The sequence below is a fragment of the Prionailurus bengalensis genome, chromosome E4 (assembly GCF_016509475.1).
Source record: "Prionailurus bengalensis isolate Pbe53 chromosome E4, Fcat_Pben_1.1_paternal_pri, whole genome shotgun sequence".
NCBI classification, from domain to species: Eukaryota; Metazoa; Chordata; class Mammalia; order Carnivora; family Felidae; genus Prionailurus; species Prionailurus bengalensis.
The window spans coordinates 20349489-20363244 of record NC_057360.1 but is presented as its reverse complement, the minus strand read 5'-3'; the positions used below and the strand labels follow the sequence as shown (position 1 = coordinate 20363244).

Here is a 13756-nt window from a genome sequence, read left to right as displayed (position 1 = left end):
AAAATTTTTTTATGCTTATTATTTACTCTTGAGGGAGTTAGAGCACGAGCCAGGGAAGAGCAGAGAGAGAGAGAGAGAGAGAGAGAGAGAGAATCTGAAGCAGGATCCAGGCTCTTCACTGTCAGCACAGAGCCCGATGTGGGGCTCAAATTTGTGAACCACGAGACCTGACCTGAGCCGAAGTTGGACGCTCAACCGACTGAGCCACCCAGGCCCCCCTTAAATTTTTTTTTTAATGTTTATTTATATTTGAGAGAAAGAAAGAGCATGAGTTGGGGAGGGGCAGAGAGACGGGGAGACACGGAATCTGAAGTAGGCTCCAGGCTCTGAGCTATCAGCACAGAGCCTGATGGGGGGCTGGAACTCATGAACTGTGAGATCATGATCCGAGCCGACTGAGCTACCCAGGTGCCCCTCACTCTTATTTAAAGTTGTATCTAAATATGGCATCCTTTCTTGATAAAAACTCTCAAGAAAGTAGGGATAGAAAGAACATACCCTCAAGATCATAAAGGCCATATACGAAAGACCCACAGCCAGTATCATCCTCAATGGGGAAAAACTGAGAGCTTTCCCCGCTAAGGTCAGGAGCACGACAAAGACGTCCACTCTCACCACTGTTATTCAACATAGTGTTGTAAGTCCTAGCCTCAGCAATCAGACAGCACAAAGAAATAAAAGGCATCCAAATCAGAAAGGAGGACGTCAAACTTTCACTCTTCGCAGATGACGTTATACTGTATGTGGAAAACCCAAAAGACTCCACCAAAAAACTGCTAGAACGGATATATGAATTCAGCAAAGTTGCAGGATATAAAGTCAACGTACAGAAATCAGTTGCATTTCTATACAACAATGAAGCTGCAGAAAGAGAAATCAAGGAATCAATCTCATTCACAACTGTACCAAAAGCATAAAATACCTAGGAATAAATCTACCAAAGAGGTGAAAAATTTATACACTGAAAACTATAGAAAGCTTATGAAAGAAACTGAGGAAGACACACACAAAAAATGAAAAAACATTCTGTGCTTATAGACTGGAAGAACAAATATTGTTAAAATGTCAACGCTACACAAAACAATCCACATATTCAATGCAATCCCTGTCAAAATAACAGCAGCATTCTTCACAGAACTAGAACAATCCTAAAATTTGTATGGAACCAGAGAAAAGACCCTGAATAGCCAAAGCAATCCTGAAAAAGAAAACCAGAGCTGGAGGCATCACAATCCTGGACTTTAAGCTGTACTACAAAACTGTAATCATCAAGACAGTATGGTATTGACACAAAAACAGACACACAGATTAATGGAACAGAATAGAGAACTCACAAATGGACCCACAAACATATGGTCAACTAATCTTTGACAAAGCAGGAAAGAATATCCAGAGGAAAAAACAGTCTCTTCAGCAAACGGTATTGGGAAAACCGACAGCAACATACACAAGAATGAACCTGGACCACTTTCTTACACCATACACAAAAATAAACTCAAAATGGATGAAAGACCTAAACGCAAGACAGGAAGCCATCAAAATCCTAGAAGAGAAAACAGGCAACAACCTCTTTGACCTCGGCTGCAGCAGCTTCTTAACTTGACATGTCTCCAGAGGCAAGGGAAACAAAAGCAAAAATGAACTATTGGGACCTCATCAAGATAAAAAGTCTCTGCACAGCAAAGGAAACAACTAACAAAACTAAGAGGCAACAGACAGAATGAGAAGATATCTGCAAATGACACATCAGATAAAGGGTTTGTATCCAAAATCTATAAAGAACTTATCAAACTCAACACCCCAAAACCAAATAATCCAGTGAAGAAACGGGCAAAAGACATGAATAGACACTTCTCCAAAGAAGACATCCAGATGGTCACCGAGACAGACACATGAAAAGATGCTTAACATCACTCATCATCAGGGAAATAAAATCAAAACCACAGTGAGATACCACCTCACACCTGTCAGATGGCTAAAATTAACAACTCAGGGGGCACTTGGGTGGCTCAGTTTGTTTGGCATCCGACTGCAGCTCAGGTTGCGATCTCCTGGTTTGTAAGTTTAAGCCCCATGTTGGGCTCTGTGCTGACAGCTCAGAGCCTGGAGCCTGCTTCAGATTCTGTGTCTCCCTTCCTCTCTGACCCTCCCCTGCTCACAGTCTGTCTGGCTTTCTCTCAAAAATAAATAGACATTAAAAATAATTTTTAAAAATAAATAAAATTAAATTAACAACTCAGTGGGGGCTTGGATGGCTCAGTTGGTTAAGCTTCCAACTTCAGCTTAGGTCATGCTCTTGTGGTTCGTGGTTTGGAGTCCCGTGTTGGACTCTGCTGACAGCTCAGAGCCTGGAGCCTGCTTAGGATTCTGCGTCTCCCTTGCTCTCTGCTCCTTCCCTGCTCACGCTGTATTTTCCTCTCTTTCTCAAAAATAAACAAACATTTAAAAAAAAATTAAAAAAATAAAATTAATAACTCAGGCAACAACGGGTGTTAGTGAAGATGTGGAAAAAGAGTAACCCTTTTGTGCTGGAGGGAAGGCAAACTGTTGCAGTCACTCTGGAAAACAGTGTGGAGGTTCCTTAAAAGATTAAAAATAGAACTACTCTACGACCCAGAAATTGCACTACTAGGTATTGATCCAAAGAATACAGGAGTGCTGATTCAAAGGGACACATGCACCCCGATGTTTATAGCAGCACTACTGACAATAGCCAAAGTATGGAAAGAGCCTAATGCCCACTGACTGATGAATGGATAAAGAAGATGTGATGTGTGTGTGTGTGTGTGTGTGTGTGTGTGTGTGTGTATAATGGAATATTACTCGGCGATCAGTAAGAATGAAATCTTGCCATCTGCAACTATGTGGATGGAACTAGAGTGTATTATGCTAAGTGAAATTAGAGAAAGACAGATACCATATCTCACTCATATGTGGAATTTAAGTAACAAAACAGGTGAATATAGGGGAAGGGAAGCAAAAATAAGACAAAAACAGTGAGGGAGACAAACCATAAGAAACACTGAAATACAGAGAACAAAGGGGGTTTGCTGGCAGGGTGTTGGGTGGGGGATGGGCTACATGGGTGATGGGTATTAAGGAGGGTACTTGTTGGGATGAGCACTGGGTGTTATATGTAAGTGATGAATCACTAAATTCTATTCCTGAAGTCATTATTACACTATATGTTAACTAACTTGGATTTAAAGGAAAAAAAAAATCAAATGAATAATTTTAGGAGTTAATAAAAAAAATAAAGTGGTGTCTACTCTCATCTCTCCATATCACATAACTATTTTTTATATAGTTTGTATAGTTCTATATACAGTTTTCAGCAGTTCAAATTTTATTTGTTCATTTTTTGGTACATTTAAAAAATTTTATTTATTTTGAGAGAGAGTAGAGAGAGAAGAGAGAGAAGGGCAGAAAGAGAGAAGAGAGAAAATCCCAAGCAGGTTCTGCATTGTCAGCACAGAGCGCAACCTCGGTTTGATCTCACGAATTGGGAGATCCTGCCCGAGGCGAAATCAAGAGTCGGACGCGTAACTGAGCCACCCAGGCACCCCTCTTTGTTCACTTTTTATTGACTATCTCCTCACTAAAACGTGGACTTCATATCTTGCTGACCACTGACAACAAGAAAAAGAATAAAAACAATACTGTTTTCCCTCTTCATTCTTAAAACTGGTCTCCTTACTTCCCTTTGGAACTGGTTAAACACAGGCCCATGTTCGGGCCCACCATGAGGATGGAGGCGAGCGGCTCACCTGCTGTCTGTTGCTCTGGCAGGCTGCACTCAAGTGCTTAAACCACAGCATCGCGTTCATTCTGTTGCCAGCTTGAAACTTGTATGAATTTCCTAAAATTACCAAAAACAAGGGGAAAATAACAAAATTTTAAGGACTCTGACATATAATAATTCGGGCAGATACCAGAGAGCAAACTAAAACATGACTAGAATTCTCAGTTTCAGAATTCTGTGCCTCGAACACCTGATCTTCTGATATAAATAAAAAGAAGAGTTCTCAGTGCTACATTCACATGCTATCGTTAATTCCAAAAGCCACCATTTTGCTGTTTATGAATCGGCAGAGAAGTACTTTTGTCTCCTTAAATGCTCTTTAAAGTGTACCTAAATAATTGTTTGGCTCCTCTAGATTTGTGTGTGTGTGGCGGAGAGTGAAGAATATGTTAATAGTAAGTTTTTACAGGCAAAATACTTTAACATGTTTGACACCTAAACACCAAGTATCTACTGTAATTAGGGATTAATTACCTAACATCAATATCAACTATGCTCTTAGTTTTCGGTTACAGTTGCCAAAATTATTACAGATTGCCAGGTCTACTGAGGGCTTGCTGGGAAAATCTGAAAAACCATGTTTTCCTCTTTTAGAAAATTAGAAATTCATCCATTTTGTGTGTATTTAGAACTTATGCTAATTCAAGACTGACACATAATAAATTTATCTTATATAATCGTATATATTAAGGTAATAAACTGAAAAAAGAAAGGATTCATGTACTGAATGAAGCCTGCCCTAAGTTGAGCTTTATTCTCTGTTTTCATGGACCTAAGTTCTTTTTATTTCCCAATTCGTACTGAATTCTATTCTTTCCTTTATAATTGCATTCGATGGTCCAAGAGCCTGACCTTTATTTAGCCATGATAGAGCTTTCCTTTGAGACTTGAACACTCAAAGGACTTTTTCACTTTCAGAAGCAACAGTTTTTCTTCACCAAATGTTTAATGTTCAATAATACTGTTTTACTTGCTGAATTTAGATGCAGACGTTAGATCAACCTGAATAGAAGGCACATCTACAGTTAAGCTGGTCACAGCTGCCGTTTACCTACTTTCTCCTCCCTAACAGAAGGCCATTAGTTCAGATGTCACAAAAACCTTGGCAACTTGGAAATAGTTCTATCAAGCTACACTAAGGGAACTGAAAGAAAATAAAAGAATTTGTTAAGTAAACCCAATGAAAATGATCTTAAAATGTAATTTTATGAATAATGTCTTTGGGATTTGGGGAGTAGGGCAGGGACTTTGAATTTAGAATACTGAGTAGAGAGTCCTTAACTCTATAAATCAATCTATTGAATCTCAAATGCGACATTTTGCTACTATGATTTTTTTCTGTATCTAACATATTTGCTTCAGTTTTCACTTAAAATACTATAAAATCCTAAAAGCAGAGTATCTGTTGATGTAAAATACATTCTGAATAAACAGACATCAAAATATAACTGTACAGTCAAGAAGTATAATTTCAGTGGTGAGTTGCTGCAGTGGAAGATTCTGGGCAGATATGAAAGAATTTCCTGCCTAGCTTCCTTTGAGGTGCTCATCAAGAGCTGGCAGTTGTTAGGAAGGAAGAGCAGCAATCATGTAAAGATCTGTTCTGATGGCTGCCTGTGGTCTCCACTTAGAGATGCACACAGGGTCAGGAGGTAGGATCGGATTCTAATTGGCCCACTGTCTAACTTCTCAGATCCACTTGAAAAACTCCTATAGTCAACAGCCAATCATTTCATTTTTAAGCCTCTCTCTACATTGCAAGCAAAGTATTATAAATCATATTTTGAAAGTGATAGGAGTCAACCAATTAATTTAATTAAAAATAATGGAATAAAAATCATTTAGAGGACAACCTCTGTCACATTTAGAAATTAAGAATAATAATTTCAGGGTACAAATGAAGGGGTGCTGCACATATGGCAAATCATGGCCTATAGATTCTCCAACTCCCTCCTTCCCTCCCTCCCTCCCTGGTTCTTAGCTCTCTAGGGATTACTTGGGCTTTTAATTTCAAGTTTATGACCATGTAGCAAAGAAAATATGCTTATAATAGATACTGATATCTAAAAATATTGGCATCATTACTACACATTATATGACAGAAATATTTCCAAGACATAAAACTATACAAACATGTTCCTGGTCAAGTATTCCACTTAAACTAGGTTCTGGCCAGCTGAAAGTTATGTACACGCAGTACCTTAAACCCTAGTTATTCTAATGATTCACCTTTCTCAGAGTCAGTCAGCAAGAAGAGATCTGGGTGTTCTGGGTCATCAGCCATCATCACCATCCATCCTACCACGGATACGTTCTTATTCGATGTTGATTTGAACTGAGAGATAAAAAGATAATTAATGGAAACACAAAATTTATGGCTCATCCTAAACAAACCTTAAGAGTGAGCATATTTTCAGTTTCTCCCACTGAGAGGTGAGATTTGTGACTCCATGTTGGTCAAGTCTGCTCACAGCCTTTTACTTACAACTAAACTCCATTTAAGTATGCCCTCTTTAGGTAGTCTCCTACTTTCCAGATCCTTCATAGCTTCAACTCTTTATCAAAGTGTAACTGTCTGAGTCTCAATTACCTAAAAGCATGATCTTTTGCTGGGTTTGGTAAATTCATCTATGTTGTTTTTTTCTGTTCCTTACTATGTTGCCCCTCACTCCTTGCTTATAGGAAACATACCTGCATTTTAATCAAGGTGTCATCTTTTCTCACTCAGCTTTACTGGGATGTAATTAACATACAACACTGTGGAAGTTTAACGTGTACAATGTAATACGGGTTGTTATCTTAAACCTGATGATTTACTAAGTCAGCAATGCTATCAGACAATTCTTAATAGTATATTCTTACTTGTATTTCTCAAAAAAAAGGTATTCTTGGCATGTTTGTTACTTTTATATTCTTGTTTTTAAAGTTATACATAACATGAAATAAATGTAATGAAAAAAGGGCTGTTATAAAGAACAGAAAATTAGGTTAATCTCATTCATAAACATAAATGAAAAAATATTAAGTATTTTTTAATTAAAATCTTTTTTTTAATTTATAGAAAAATTATTAAAGCAAATCACCATATTAACAGATTAAAAAGAAAAAATACACTCAACTCAGTCTGATGCAAAATAAAACCATCTGGTAAAATATAACGCAAGTCTGTGATAGACTAGGAATGGAAGAGAAGTTTCTAATTCAATGAAGAGTATCCACCAAGCAAACAAACAAAACCTACATAAAACCCAAACCAAAACAAAGCAGGAAAGAAAAAAAAACCTCCCAAATCAAAACCCTGTAATACACACACTCAAGGGTAAAATTCTAAAAACATTTCAAAATCTGTATCAAGACAAGGATGCCCACCATTGCTACATCCACTCAACACAGAATTTGAAGACTTAGCTTAATATGACAACAAAAAGGAAATAAAAGGTGTAAAAGTAAGGAAGAAATAAAACTGCCATTACTCACAGATGATAATATTGACACAGAAAATCCACTCAAACCTACCAAATTAATAAGTTTGATTAGCAAGGATGCTTGGAAAAGATCAGTATGAAAGTCAAATGTAATTCTATACACTAGAAATATAATAGTCATTTATAAGAGAGCAATACATGTAACAAGGCATACGGGAAAGTGTAACAGTTCAAAGGTATTCAAGAAGCCATAAATCAATGAAGAAATACCATGAGATGAAGAAAAAGGTGTGATTTGTATAGATCTCCCTATTTGATTCTCCCTAAATTGATCTATAGATTCAGTGTCATTTCAATAAAAATTTCAATAGGGTTTGGGGTGCCTGGGTGGCTCCGCTGGCTAAGCATCGACTTCGGCTCAGGTCATGATCTCACGGTTCCTGGGTTTGAGCCCCGTGTCGGGCTCTGTGCTGTCAGCTGGGGAGCCTGGAGCCTGCTTCAGATTCTGTGTCGTCTCCCTCTCTCTCTGCCCTTCCCCCGCTCACACTCTGTGTCTCTCGCTCTCTCAAAAATAAAGAACATTTAAAAAAAATTTAAATAGGGTTTTACATGGAACTTGATAAGCTGATTCTAAAATTTATATGCAAGGGCAAAGCAGCAGAAATAGCCAATATACTCCTGAGAACAATTAGGTAGGACCTGCCCTGATAAACATCGAGACTCATAAAGCTACAGTATTTGAGACCATGGGCTACCGCGACAGGGATGGACAGGGCAATGGAAGTTGAAGAGAGCATAGAGATGGGCACAGAGATGCAAACTCATATGACAAGAGTGGGCTCTGCAGACTGGTGAAGAATGAATCGTTCAATAAAAAATGCCAGGAAAATTGGTTATCCATGCAGAAAAAACATGAAGATGAATGCTTATTTCTTATCACACCTCTCTCTCCCCCCTCTCCCTCCCTCATGTGTACACACACCTACACACACACACATGTCTCTGATTCCAGGTAGATCAATGATTTTAAAGCACAATGCAAAACTAAATCCATTAGTAGAAAATACAGAATATCTTAATGATCTCAGGTTAGAGAAGAATTTTGAAAACATGACTCAGAAAGTACTAACCATAAAGGGAAAGATAAATTTTATTACTTTAAAATTAAGAACTCTTCAGTAAAAGACATCCCAAAGAAAGTTTGAAAAAACAAGTCAAATTAGAAACTGGAAGAAGATACTTGCAACACATAACTACTAATCGATAAGTGTCTAGAATATATAAAGAACTTTCACCAATTCATTAGAAAATCTATCACCCAATAGGCAAAATATTTACCCAGATATTCTGCACAAGACACATGAATGACCAATAAACATGAAAACAATTTCAAACTCATTAAGCAATCAGGGGTATATAAATTAAAATCACGATGTGCCATTTCATATTTACTAGATTAGCCAAAATTTAAAAGCCCGACAAGTATTGTGTTAACAATGAGGAGCCTCAACCTCACTGTGCTACTGGTGAGTGTGTAAATCTATTTGGCATTTTCTTGTAAAGTTGAACATCTGCATTCCTAGAGAACATACACACAAAAATATTCACAGTGGCACTGCTAGATACGGCAAAAAACTGGCAACTATCCAAATATCTATCTACAGTAGAATGATGAATACATTATGTAAGATTCATAAAATGGAAGACTATTCAATTGTGGAAAGAAAAAAGTGACAGTTATATGCATCAACAGTGATGAATCTCAACAATATAGTATTAAACAAAAAAGGTAGTGCTTCAGACTACGTATGTGAATCTATTCAGGTACAGTTAAAAAAAAATGTGTTAAGGAAATCTGTAAAGTAAAAAAAAAAAAAGCAGTAATGAATGTAAATTCAGGACAGTGACAGGCTGGACAGAAGGAAGAAGATGCTCTCTGGGAAGATGTAGATGGTTTCACTAAGACTGTTTCTTATGCTGGGTGGAGAGTTATAAAGGCATTCATTTTATTACTCCTTAAAGTGTACATGTACACCACACACCTTTCACATGTTTCACAGTTTTAAAGTAATGGGAAAAAGTATGAACACAGCACATTACTTGTAACGACATGGGCGCTACAAAAATGAAAGCTAATTACAAAGTTTTAATACTATCAAAAATGAAATGGGCAATACTCCAGAACTGCTGATTTGACAGCTTATAATTTATGTCAAAGCAAACAGCATGATTTTCCAATGTTCTTTTCCTAACCTTAAAAAAAAAAAAAAAAAAGTAACTCAAGCAATGTAAGTCTCTTTGTATAGAGGGCCAAAGCATAGGGAGTAAAAGTGCCCCTTGACCACCAGCTGAATCTCATCCCACTCCCCAAAATTCATCACCGTTCAGGGTGGAGCCCTCTGGACCCTTGTCTATGCATTTACACCAAAGACCTTTTTTTAAATTATTTTTTTAATGTTTATTTATTTTTGAGAAAGAGACAGAGACCGAGAGAGAGAGAGAGAGAGAGAGAGAGAGAGAGAGAGAGAGAGAGAAAGTAAGTGTGGGAGGAGCAAAGAGAGAGGGTGACCTAGAATCCGAAGCAGGTTCCAGGCTCTGAGCTGTCAGCACAGAGCCCAACGTGGCACTCGAACTCACCAACGTTAAGATCACAACCCAAGCTGAAGTCAGATGATTAACCGACTGAGCCACCCGGGTGCCCCACCAAAGACTTTTTTGATACTGTTGGTTTTCATATACAGTTGACTCTTGACCCTTGAGCAACACGGGTTTGAACCACACAGGTCCACTTACATGCAGTTCTTGGATCAATACAGTAAGTGTATTTTTTTCTTATGATTTTATTAACATTTCCCCCCAGCCTCCTTTATTGTAAGAAAACATCATATAACACATACAATATACAAAATATGTCAATAAACTCTTCATGTTATTGGTAAAGCTTTTGATCAACAGTAGGCTACTGGTAGGTAAGTTTTTGGGGAGCTGGATTTTCAACTGCACGGGAGTGGGAGGGAGCCAGGGTAGGTGCTCCTAACCTAGCTGTTCAAAGGTCATCTGTATAAACAGGGGCATATGTATACTCTGACTTGTGGTTTTCACTTGTCAGTAATTCCTTATTGATAAGTATTTTGAGTGTTTATAGATTTCTGCTATTATAAACACTACAGGAATATGCTTCTACAGGTATCTTTGTGCACTTGTTCAAGGATTTCCACAGGCCAGATTATCAGATAAGGAATCGCTGGTTATCATTAAGTTAAATATTGACTAGGACTGCCCACCACAAAAACAATACCAATTTAAATTTCTGCAAATAACAGTCTGTGTTTCCCTACACCATGCCCAATGCTGTATTATCCATCTAAAAGTAAAAAAGGGCATCTTTTTAATCTACATTTTTGATAGCTAATGAGGTCTATCATCCTTTCATGTTTATTAGCCACTTATATTTCATCTTCTATTTATCTCTTCTTTCCCTTTTTCTTTCCTCCTGTTTTATTCTAAGTTGTAGAAGGTCTTAAGTTTTGTTACAGATTCTTTTCAGGTGCAGTCTTGGTTTTTAAAAATGAACTAATTGAACAATATTTATTCTTTCTGCACCATACAGAGATAGGTTCACACATACCTGCAAAAACATTTTCTTACAATGAATAAACTTCCATTAAAATATTTTTACAGTGAATGCTATTTTAAAACATCCAAAAATATAGACATATGAGTCCTCTTCTCTCTCCCCAGTTATTCTACCCTGCCAAGCTTATACTGTTCCTCATAGGAAAAAAGATGTATAGAGAGTAATAAAATATAGGTTTGTAGGCTTCCAGATTTCTTCCTTCAGCATTTATAGACATATGAACAGGCGTTATTTTCATTAGTGATTTTTTTCCCCTCTAGCTTTTAATTTTGAAAGGCTGAAACTACAGAGAAGTTGAAAGAATGTCAGTGGTTACCCACATATCTACATTTTGTGCATCTGCTTGATCTCTTTGACCTACAGACATCATTAATATCGAGTCCTAAATATTTCAGCATGTATACTCTACGAATGTATTTCCATATAACCACAACGTAAGTATCTAAGAAATTTAACAGACACGTCATTTTTAAAGTTCGTATTTAAATTTCTTCAATTGTCCCAATTAAGATCTTTGTAGTTCAAAAAAAAAAAAAATCACTTCCAGGATCCAACAAAAATACACAACTGCATTTATCTCTCAGACTCTTCAGTCTCTTTTAACCTGTAACAGTCCTCTTGTCCCCCCGCCCCCCTCCATCTACCAAATTCTCCAACTACCAAGCCAGTTGTCTTGTAAAATGTCTCACAATCTGGATTTGATTGTTTCTTCATGATTAGATTCAGGTTACATTTTTGGCAAGAACACTACATAGGTGGTGCTGTGCTTATAGAACAGATTTTAATCCTTTATCTATTGCTTACATATAGCCAATATTTTCTTCCAATTCATATTTTAATTTTGTTTGAAAATGATTTTGCAAAGTTTTTCCTTCATTGCTTTTAGTCCTGTGCCGCATCTCTTCTAAAATTGATACTCTAAAATAAACATTACCCTGTCTCTATATCTTCTATGTTGTTCTTATAATTCCTTTTTTAATCTTAATAGCTTTAATCAAGAGATTAGGAATATAGTCCTTTTCCTAGGCACTCAATTTGATTTCCTTACAGGCCACTATGCTAATTTTATTAGGCTTCTTTCTAGTTAAAGTTAGAGAAAAAAAAACCCATTTAATTTTGAACAGCTACTTTATAATCATCAACTAAGTGAAACTGAGGCAAGCATCTCACAGTGGCTATGTGAAGAGTTAACTATATCTGAAGATAAAGGACTTCATTTAGCTACAGCAACCTTGTTTCCTCCCTTTGAGGACAGCGGTATTAATTAGAAGCAATTACTCTGCAAAATGTTCTGGTGGAACGTGTCTGTGTAACTCTGGTGGGTGAATGAGCATTAGTCACTTTGACCAGAAATACAAAAAATAGTCCTTTACTTCAATGTGAGGACTATATGTAAATAACTGTAAGATAATAGTGGGCAAAAAAGCCAGAACTTCAGAATTCATGATTTCATTCAGGCATAGTTAAAAAATGAAGCAATGTACTGTTTAAGGAAACATACATCCTTAAACCCGAAGGCAGAGCAGGGCACTGATTAACACCAAATGCAGGACACTGACAGGTGTAGGTCTGGCTGACAGGAAAGAAGGTGATGATGCACTTACAACATTCATTTACACCGAAAAACATACTCTTCTACACCTCTGGTTTAATTGCAAAAAACTGAAACCGTAAGAATAAAGAAGAGCTTCTCTGAATTATGCAATGTCATTGGGTAATTTATATGTAGTAAAAGGACTTGATTTTTTTTTTTTTTTTAGTAGCTTACCTTTCCTCAGTATGGTAAACCACTTAATTTTCCCACAAAATACATGACTTAGAAATAAAATTCTTCTCAAGGGGATTTTATTAATGCAACATGGAAAATTTCTTCCTTACAAAGACTGTATCACTAGCATATAAAAACAAAACAGCATGCAGAAAAGATTTACAGCACGACTTTACATTTTGAGAAAAGAGCACTGAGAGGCTTCTAAGTAACATGCAGCACAAGAAAGTGGACTTCAGTGAGCATAGTAACCATTGTTCCTCTTTACTGTTGGGAAAAACCACTCCATTAGAAATCGAGGTGGAAAGAACATTAGATGATGGTCTCAATTTTTCACATTTTACATGTTATGAACTGAGACTCCAAAGCAATAACCGTCAACTATTTTCTGAACAAGAAACCCAGGCGTGGGAAGGTTTTGATTCCAAGATAGATATTGGTAATGTGCACTTTTGATCTTTCAATGGAAAAATTGCATTCAAAAAAAGAAACTTCTAAATATGGAAGTTATTCCAAGACTTTCTTTGGAATGGTATCCCTAAGTAAAATCATTCTACCACACCACTCACACAAGAAACAGACGGAAGAACTTCTGGATTAGAATGTGGAAAAAAACCAACTTGCCGCATTCCATTAGGACTACTTTCTTTACAACCATGGGGAGGAGGCACAACTCTGCTAACAGTTTAGAGGAGGAATACTTACATGTTTTCTTTCTGTAGCTTTTAGAGATTTGGCAGCATAGTAAAAAAGCTGTGTCCCACACAAAGCTGCCCAATACTTTGTCCATGATGCTACCTGGAAAGACAAACACATGAATATACTACCACCAGTATCTCAGTTTCTTCACTTTCTTAGTGCTGATGACCAAGAGCTCCACTGCACTCCAGCCACCTTAGCCTAATCTTAGAGTCGAATCACTTCTGAAATCGTTATCTCCAACATTCCCGTCACTTTCACTGAACACACTCTACTGCTACTTTCTTATTTATTTACTTATTGAGAGAGACAGAGAGAGAGAGAGAGAGAGAATGCAAGTGGCAAGTGGGGAAGGGCAGAGAGGAACAGAGATCCGAAGCGGGCTCCAGGCTGACAGCCTGACAGCAGTGAGCCTGATGAGGGCC

The 13756-nt window shown here is 37.3% G+C and overlaps 1 protein-coding gene across 4 annotated transcripts in view; it reads right to left on the bottom strand.

The window, feature by feature from the left end:
• RALGPS2 (Ral GEF with PH domain and SH3 binding motif 2) overlaps positions 1 to 13756 on the bottom strand; it is a 170326-nt gene that overhangs the window by 8554 nt on the left and 148016 nt on the right. For all 4 annotated transcript variants that reach the window (XM_043568127.1, XM_043568129.1, XM_043568128.1 and 1 more), the window contains 3 exons: positions 13338 to 13430; positions 6032 to 6137; positions 3768 to 3859 (listed from right to left, as the gene is read on the bottom strand). In XM_043568127.1, coding sequence (XP_043424062.1) covers positions 3768 to 3859; positions 6032 to 6137; positions 13338 to 13430 — 291 coding nt within the window. The remainder of the gene's footprint in view (positions 1 to 3767; positions 3860 to 6031; positions 6138 to 13337; positions 13431 to 13756) is intronic.